Consider the following 9,519-nt stretch of genomic DNA (forward strand, 5'->3'; position numbering starts at 1 on the left):
CCTCTGCCCATCCCACCACAACATCTATCCAAGTCAAACTCACATTATTTAAGATTGGGCTGCAGCCAACAACCTCGCTCAAAGACTAAGGAATAAGAAATCCACCAGAGAATTAAAACGAAGGGTAATTCCATTACTTTTTGTAAAACATTGTCTGAAGAAGAGTTTCGGCCCAAAACGTTGCCTATTTCCTTCGCTCCATAGTTGCTGCCTCACTCGCTGAGTTTCTCCAGCATTTTTGTTTACTTCCAATATTCCATACTTTTTTTCCCCTCTTACTTTCAACCATCATATAACTCTAAACCAAGGGTTCCCAACCTGGGGTACATTTACCCCCATGGGTAAATTTCGCCTACTCTAGGGGTAAATTTGTTGATTCTGGATTTGTACATATTTTTTCTCATTGACTGACTGTGTTTGGTTCTGGTATACCGGTATCTGTTCATCATTAGTTGTTCATAAATAAGTGAAATAACATTGTTATGTGCTATTAAAGTTGCCTGGGGTAAACGGGATGAAAAAGGTTGGGAATCCTTGCTCTAAACCAAGCAACTAAGCTGCTCCCAACATCACTGCCTGTAGGAAAGTGATTCACATTGACTTGGCCTCCAATCTTATCCGTCTAGCTGCATTAAGGAGACCACATTGTATTTATCGTCTGATTTTCTCAATATTATAGTTTATTCTCTCACAAGTTAATAAAGTCGAAGTGTTCCCTGGGAAAGATGGGATGAGAGCAGGAAGAAAGAATACACATACTTTACATTGCAGGAAACATGGCAACAAATTACTCACAGAAAGATCCCAAAGCATCAAGGTATTAATACAATTATTATTTAGGTGTTAACTGTTGGATCAGGATACTGGGAAGAAGTCCTTTGTTCAACTTTAATCATGCCATGGGCGACTACAAAAGAGCACCTAAGACGAATAGGGCTTAATTTTAACACAAAGTGCTGGAGTAACTCAACAGGTCAGGCAGCATCTCTGAAAGACATGGTTGGGTGATATCTTAAAGATTAGGACTATTCAGAGGAAGTGTCCCGATCCAAAACGTCACCTCTCCATGTCTTCCAGAGAAGGGTGGTGAATCTGCAGAATTCTTTGCCACAGAAGGCTGTGGAGGCCAAGTCAATGGATATTTTTAAAGTAGAGACAGATAGATTCTTGATTAGTACAGGTGTCAAGGGGTTATGGGGAGAAGGTAGGAGAATGGTGTTAGGAGGGAGAGATAGATCAGCAATGATTGAGTGGCGGAGTAGACTTGATGGGCCGAATGGCATAATTCTGCTCCAGCTACTTATGACCTTAAGCGCCATCAGATTAGACTAGTCTCAAGAGTCTTGAGGCCCCGACCTCAAGCATCAACTCCAGAGATGTTGCCTGACCTACTGAGTTACTCCAGCACTTTGTGTTTTCTTTTAAACTAGCACCTGCAGTTCCTTGTGTGTACATCGGGGTTCAGTTTTAACTTCATTTCTGAAAGATGGCACCTCTGAACAGTATAGTTCTCTTTCAGCATTGGCAGAAAGAGTCCACCAGTAGCGGTGTGTCAAATGTATCTGGAAATGGTACTATAGCAGGCTGTATTCACATCGGCCAACACAGACACAAGGTCTGTTTCAGGAACGTCATTGCTACCAGCGACCTTTTCAGTCAGTAGATGGCCAATTGGGTCAGACCAGGAGTCATTGTTCAGGTACTGGTCAAACTCGTTACGATCGACATCTGCCAGCAGGTCAGAGTAGCACAGGTTGTCCAGGACTTCCATGTCATTCACTGGTTGTATGGTTTGGGAGCTCTGAAAACAACTTTGGGCCAAGTTCTCAAGTGAGCGATATGGTTCTGCCATTTTGTGACAACAAAATGTTGCATCGTAAGGGGGAAGCACCGGGGCCATTTGATAGGACTGGTGGCAGTACAGGCTTGCGTCGGGATGAGGAAATCCATAAACTGGATGGGATAGTGGACATGCCAGCGCACATTCGGTTTCAGCTGCGCGCTCATGTTGAGCAACGTGCCCGCAGGAAGACGGAGGAGTCCTTTTGTCCAACAGGTGGATCTCCCGCTTGCCGGATGAGTTTAGCTCTGGGGGTAGGTGACGGGGAGCAAACATGTCCATCACCTGTTTGCCGACGGGGAACTTCTTGTCCTGATGAACGGTTGATTCCTGCCGTTCTGTGCCATCCATGTGAAGGGAGATTCCATTTCGGTACGGGCCACGGGTTTGGTTTTTCCGGCGTGGTCTGTACTTGTAGTTGGGGTACTCCAGCATGTGTTCCACTCGCAGCCTCTCCGCTTCCAAAATGTATGGTCGCTTCTGCACCACGGTCAGGGATTTCCAACAGCGCCCTGGAAAGTGAAAGGAGACACATTGAGCCGGACTGCAGATGGTGGCACAAGGGCACTGGAAGAACACCAGTGTCCCTTTATAAAGATCATTTAAAAGATGGAATGATACAACATGGAAACCGGCCCTTCAGCCCACTGAGGGGGTGGGAGATTGCAACCTTCACGTGGTCCACCCTGTTTCGACGAATGCAATCAACCTGGCGCGCACAAACAGAAGATCAAACAGAACAAGTTGACTTACAACTTTAGGCTGTGCACGCCACACACGAGAAGATGAACAAGCCCACTGAGTCCTCGTTGTACATCGATCACACATTCACACTAGTTCCATGCTATCCCACTTTAAATATTCACTCACTACGCGCCAGTGGCAATTTACAGAGGCTTTCCTGCATCAGTTTCCTGCATGGAAAACCTTTGATTTTGAAATTCCCATCCTTATGATCCAATCCCATCAAGATCTCCTCCCGGCCCATCTTTGTAATCTCCTTCATCCCTTCAAGTCTGATCCCTTCAATTCAGGACTTATAGGCCCTAAACCTTGAAATTCTCTCCCTCAATCTCCTGGCATTCTCTCATACTCGACCAAGAATTGCTCACCTGTCCTAATATCACTTAACATGCCTTAGTGCCAGCTTCTGGCTGGTGAACTCCTGCAAACAGTCTAGCCCCTTTTAGTTACCCACAGTAAAGATGATATACACATTAATACCTCTCTTTCATTAGTTCTGAGTTCTGAGTTTAGTTTATTGTCACGTGTTCAGAGGTGCAGTGAAAAGCTTTTGTTGCGTGCTAACCAGTCAGCAGAAAGACAATACATGATTACAATCGGGCCATCCATGGCATACAGATACATGATGAAGGCAATAATGTGAATAACCTCTAGTACAAGATAAAGTATTCTGATTAAACCAGCATCTGCAGTTACTTCCTACACGTAAAGTCCACTCAAAGATAGTCCGAGGGTCTCCAATGAGGTGGATAACAGCTGATGACAACATGATCATTAATCTAAGCGTTTGTATGTCACAATGTCTGATTGCTGAGACGTCATTTAACCTGAACTGCAAAAGATCTCAGACTTGGATCCTTTTGTCATTCCATGTTCATGTTCACTAAATGGGAGATGTGTTTTTATCCTTTTTCGAGCAAAGCACGGATAAGGGACTGTTTTCATGCTGTCGGACTATGACTCTATTGCTCTCTATTTACAAAAAAATCATAAACCAATCTGGATCAGGCATGCCAAATGTTGTCCTAATTTCACCATTTCCTGACTGTCTTACATTTGGCATTGTCTTATTTCTGTTCGTAAATTGAATCACAAGACTTTGCAGCACAGCAAATCATTTGGCCCACCACACCATGTTTGCTCTTCAAAAAAAAAAGTTCAATTAATTGTGTTCTGGCACATGTTCACGCTCCTGCAATATTCTCCCCTCAAGGATTAATACAATTTCCTTTTGAAGGTTATTATTAAATTAGCTTCTGTTATTCTTTAAAATTCTGCATTGCAGTTCAGAACATTTCATGTTTCAAAAAAATGTCTCATCTCCCCAATGGCTTATTTGCTCTTTACATGGAATCTGAACCCTTTGGTTGCTTGCCTTTCTGCCATCGAGACACTTTTTCTTCTGACAAAAATCTTGATTACTAGAATGTTATGGAATAAAATATTAATGCATTTGTATATTTTCCATTCTGAAAGATGACCCAGAGTTATTTTCCTCGTCCATTTCTATGCAGGACTGTAGTTGGTTGATGGCAACACAAGCCATTTGACAATAGACTATAGACAATAGGTGCAAGAGTAGGCCATTTGTCCCTTCGAGCCAGCATCGCCATTGAATGTGATCATGGCTGATAATCCTCAATCAGTATCCCGTTCCTGCCTTCTCCCCATATCCCCTGATTTCGCTATTTTTAAGAGCCCTATCTAGCTCTCTCTTGAAAGCATCCAGAGAACCTGCCTCCACCGCCCTCTGAGGCAGAGAATTCCACAGACTCACCACTCTCTGTGAGAAAAAATGTTTCCTCGTCTCCGTTCTAAATGGCTTAATCCTTATTCTTAAACTGTGGCCCCTGGTTCTGGACTCCCACAACATCGGGAACATGTTTCCTGCCTCTAGCGTGTCCAGAGGCCCTTTCTCTGGATGTCAAAAAACATCCAGAGAAAGGCTCACTGTAAGCCTTCCATTTTCCTTTTCTGTATGGCAGAAAATTGTATTTGTAGAGAGTAGTTCTGATGTAGTAAATTGTTTTCTCAGGACAGCACGAGACAGCACAAAACAAACTTGTGTAACAATTTGCCAAAATGGAGAACAATTGGAGAGATGTGTCAAAAGGAATTCCAGAGCAGAAGGCAATGATGGAGCAAAGATACTGTAAATCAGGACTCCACTGGAATCCAGAATTCAAGAAGGCAGAGTTTTCAGAGGTCTGTGAAGTAAGAGTAAGGTACAGGATTAGCGCATATAAAGCCATAGACCAATGTGGACAAAAGGAGAATTTTATAATTAAGGCATTGATTTACCAATATCAAATCATAAGGGCAGCATGGTGGCGTAGCGGTAGAACTACTGCTTAACAGCACCAGAGACCCTGGTTCGATCCTGACTAGGGATGCTTGTTTGCACGGGGTTTGTTCTTTCTCCCCGTGACCTGCGTGGGTTTTCTCCGAGATCTTCGGTTTCCTCCCACACTCCAAAGACGTACAGGTTTGCAGGTTAACTGGCTTGGTATAAATGTAAAATTGTCCCTAGTGTGTGTAGGGTAGTGTTAATGTGTGGGGATTTCTGGTCAAGTGCGGACTTGGTGGGTCGAAGGGCCTACTTCCGCGCTGTATCTCTAAACTAAACTAAGCTAAGCTAAACTAAATATGTCAGGAGGAACAGGGGATGATGGGCAAGTGGAGTGCTACTAGTGTAAGAAGGCAGTTTTTATATTTAAGTCAGTAGTTTGCATTCATACCATTGTCAAGACTGACAGTGAGTGGGGAAAATGCAGTCCAAGTTCGACACAGTTCTCTCTGTCAACTTTCTAAAACATTTTTGCAGAAAAACACCACAGCCGGACAATACTACAGCTATTGTCTTAGGCTTAAGAAGGGAAATTAACAGTTTAAGTTGGTGACTTTGTACACTTGGATCCTTATGATGGTCCTGTGGCCAAACAGTCTGCCAGCATTCAGACTAAGTGGGATAACATAGATCTAGTGTGAACGGGTGATCAGTGGTCAGCATTGAGTCTGGGCTGAAGGGCCTGCATCTAAACTAAACTATAATATAAAGGACTTAAAGGATGTATTCCTGCAGTCTATCATCATCAAACAGATTCAAATAAATCATCTCAAAGAATTGTTGCATTCAGGAAGAGGCCATTCAGCCCATCAAGTGATCCCAGCTTCTAGTAGAGCTCAATGCCCCTGCTCACTTATTTTAGCATTATTGCAAACATGGTATGACTATTTGGATGATTCTATAACTTAACCGTGTTTGACTCTATCAGGTGGGACCAGCGAGCGTAGATGGGATGTTGTGGTTGGCATGGACACGTTGGACCGAAGGGCCTGTCTCTATGCTCTATGCCTCTATGACTCTCTATGACATTTAGTGCCATTTGCACCTAGTTTGTGAAAACCAGTTCAAGAGTCAAACTGTTGGCCAGGAGAAGATGGCCACATAACCAAGCCTGATGTCTAACCTTGTGTACTGATAGCTGAATTTTTATCACTGTTATTTTTATTATTATACAATGAATTAGAGCTGGCTGCAAGATGGGGAGGTACGATGGGGGTTGGATGTAGTGGCGGTTAGGTAAATCTTTGCTGAGTTTTCTTATCACTATTCTGCAGTACTGGGCCACATGTGCACCACAACTCTTTGCATCGATCATCCAATTCTTGAGCTACACTACTCACTGCCTTAACTAACTGAGACATCAGTAGACTCCTTTATCCAGGAAACATTCATGCAGCTGGTATGAAGCTCAATTTTTGCTGCATTCAAATTCAACCAACAGAGAAATGAATGTCCTAATCCCAATATGGAGTTAATATTTTTTAAGGATGTTAGCCATGGATCAATGGGTTGCCTCCTTATCCTGGGACCAGAGGGTCATGGGTTCAAACCCCTTACTGTTCTCCAGTCTAAGTGACTGCTGCGTTCTCAGGGCTCCCACAATTCAATGAGATGTTTAACAAACGTTGTGCTTAGTTTCATGTAATGTCATGTTCACTGAGGTACAGTGAAAAGCATTTATTGCATTCTCTGCCAGATAGATGTGATGGACTCTTTTTGACTATTTTGAACAAGGTCATGAGAATTGTCTCCAGTATTTTGATCTTTCAACTAACATCACTAAAATACATTACCCCGGCTTACTAATATTGCTCTTTGAAGAATCTTGCTAAATTTAAATTGGCTTTGCATTTCTTAAAAATGTACAATGATGGAATAATTACATTATATATTATACAGTATCTATATTATATATTATATCACATATTAATATGATATAGTAATATTATACATATATTATATTATAGTGTTATATATTATATATTATACACTATCCTGGAGTAATTCCATTATAGATAACTTTGGATATCCAAATTAATTTTATTTAATATGTTTAGAGGTCCTAGAAGGTGTCATGGATTTGCAAGTTCATTTATTTACTTTTAACACAGATGTTTATTGAAACCAAAACTCTAATCAGTTTAGAAGTTTACTCAGAACTGCAAACGCTATCTGTGCATATAAAGATATTTGGGCAGCCTCAAGGGATGGGTATTTGCACATGAAAATTCATATAAACATGTACATTTGTGCATGCATGTCAAAGTATATGCTTGTCATGCTAGATAGTAGAAAAGGAAATTTTTCTCTTTTCTCTTTGAAAATGGCACGGCTAGTATTCTATAACCTGCAGATTCTAAAGACTAACATTGCAGAAAAGAGGAAGGTTATTCTTTGCGGAATGCTTTTAGCACAGCTAACCACTAATTGTAGAATTCAAATAAATCATCCCAAAGAATTGTTGCATTCAGGAAGAGGCCATTCAGCCCATCAAGTGATCCCAGCTTCTAGTAGAGCAAGATTCATTCATTAATTATTTTCCCATAGTCCTACAAATCATTCTTTCTCACCAACTTCCTCTCTATTTTATCTTTTTTTTAAATTATTTTGGGCCATTTTGCCCATGGAGTCCGAACAGACTCTCAGAACAATCTACTAATCTGCATTCTATTTGTAATCTATTCTCTTGCACCTCTTAATTAACATCAATAATTCTCCCACAACCACAAATTATCCCACAAACAATGAACTTTGTAAATTTTCCCTGTGACCTCGTGGATATCCTTCGGCAAATTCCTCCCACATCCCAAAGATGTGAGGGTTTGCTGCTTATTTGGCCTCTGTAAGATTGCCCCAAATGTGCAGGGAGTGGATGAGAAGGTAGGATATCATCGAACTGGTGTAAATGGGTGTTGGATGGTTGGTATGGAATCAATTGGATGAGGCACCCATTTCCATGGCGTATCTCTAAACTAAACTACACCACCCACACCAGCAGTGATTTTTCACAGCGAATTAATCCAACAATCAACATATCTTTTGGATTTAGTAATTCTACCTTGAAGGAACTCATTGATGCCACTCATGCAGTCAGTGAAATGCATATCCATTGAGTCTGTCCAAAGCAAGCGTTGTCTGCGAAGGGCGCTCAGCATCGCCAAGGACTGCTCTCACCCCAACCACAGACTGTTTACCCTCCTACCATCCGGGAGGCGCTACAGGTCTCTCCGTTGCCGGACCAGCAGGTCCAGGAATAGCTTCTTCTCTGCGGCTGTTACACTACTCAACACTGTACCTCGGTGATTGCCAATCACCCCCCCCCCCCCCCCCCCCCACTCCTCCCACCAGGAAAAAAATACTATGACTGTATGCACGTAAATAGATTTATTTATTGTTCATATTTATGTCGCTCTTCGAGGGAGTTGCTAACTGCATTTTGTTGTCTCTGTACTGTACACTGCACAATGACAATAAAGTTGAATCTGAATCTGAATATAACCATATAACAATTACAACACGGAAAACAGGCCATCTCGGCCTTTCAAGTCCGTGCCGAACACTTATTTTCCCCTAGTCCCATCTACCTGCACTCAGACCATAACCCTCCATTCCTTTCCCGTCCATATACCTATCCAATTTATTTATAAATGATAAAATCGAACCTGCCTCCACCACTTCCACTGGAAGCTCATTCCACACAGCTACCACTCTCTGAGTAAAGAGGTTCCCCCTCATGTTACCCCTAAACTTCTGTCCCTTAATTCTCAAGTCATGTCTTCTTGCAGATCTCTGTATATATATGTAACAGAAAGCCATCACATCTTTTCTACAAAATGTCAATTCAATCCTGTGTGGTTCTTGAAATATCCTTTAACTGGAAGAATTTCCCTCTGTCCATCTATTCCAAACCAATCTGCCCCCACGGTACCAGACCAGGGTTTTTTACCCCACTCTTCCGATCCTTACCTAACAGTTTGCTGAGCTCCGTATTCTGAAGGTTGGGGTTCCGCAGAGATAACCTCTTCCTCTCATCTTTTGCCCACACCATGAAGGCATTCATTGGCCGGGGAATTCGGCTTATGGCTATATGGGTCCTGCAATCTCTCGGCTGGTCAAGCGTCTTCGGGGCATTCATGTAGAAAGCACCAGTGTTGGCGTAGTCTGTAGAAGCAGCCTTCATTCTTGCAGACAGACTGGGAGAATGGCCGCGCTCTCACTTCTCATGTGAGCAGAGAAATCATCCAGAGGTCTGGACTGGAGTTTTTATAAGGTTCCCCTTTGAACGGGCTCCTCCTACGTTACATGCAACCCAATCCGCCTATAGCATGTTGACATAAACAAAAAAGGTCTTGAAGAACCTATTTGGAGATTTGCTAATTAGCCCATTGTACCAACAATTCATGCAAATTTGCAAAGAATCATTGTCAAACATCTTCAGTTCAAAGTGCCCATGATAAATATATCGAGAGGTAGTTAAGAAAGACATTTGAAAAGCAGGAGCTCTCGAAGTAGAGGATTTCTGGCTAGAATTGTGCTGAATTCTTACAAATTTGCATGTCAAATTAGCAGACTTTTTCTCATGGCTCCG

General features: G+C 42.2%; 1 protein-coding gene across 1 annotated transcript; it reads right to left on the reverse strand.

Annotated features, from left to right (window-relative positions):
* Positions 1 to 1,192: 1,192 nt before the first annotated feature.
* Positions 1,193 to 9,147, reverse strand: LOC116988201 (transcription factor Sox-7-like). The gene is made up of 2 exons (XM_033044751.1): positions 8,898 to 9,147; positions 1,193 to 2,352 (listed from the first exon to the last, which is right to left on the reverse strand). Exons 1-2 carry the CDS (start codon positions 9,109 to 9,111, stop codon positions 1,553 to 1,555), a joined length of 1,014 nt encoding a protein of 337 aa, XP_032900642.1. The 5' UTR covers positions 9,112 to 9,147; the 3' UTR covers positions 1,193 to 1,552.
* Between the last annotated feature and the right edge of the window lie 372 nt (positions 9,148 to 9,519).

This window comes from Amblyraja radiata, chromosome 27 (assembly GCF_010909765.2).
Source record: "Amblyraja radiata isolate CabotCenter1 chromosome 27, sAmbRad1.1.pri, whole genome shotgun sequence".
Classification (NCBI taxonomy): Eukaryota; Metazoa; Chordata; class Chondrichthyes; order Rajiformes; family Rajidae; genus Amblyraja; species Amblyraja radiata.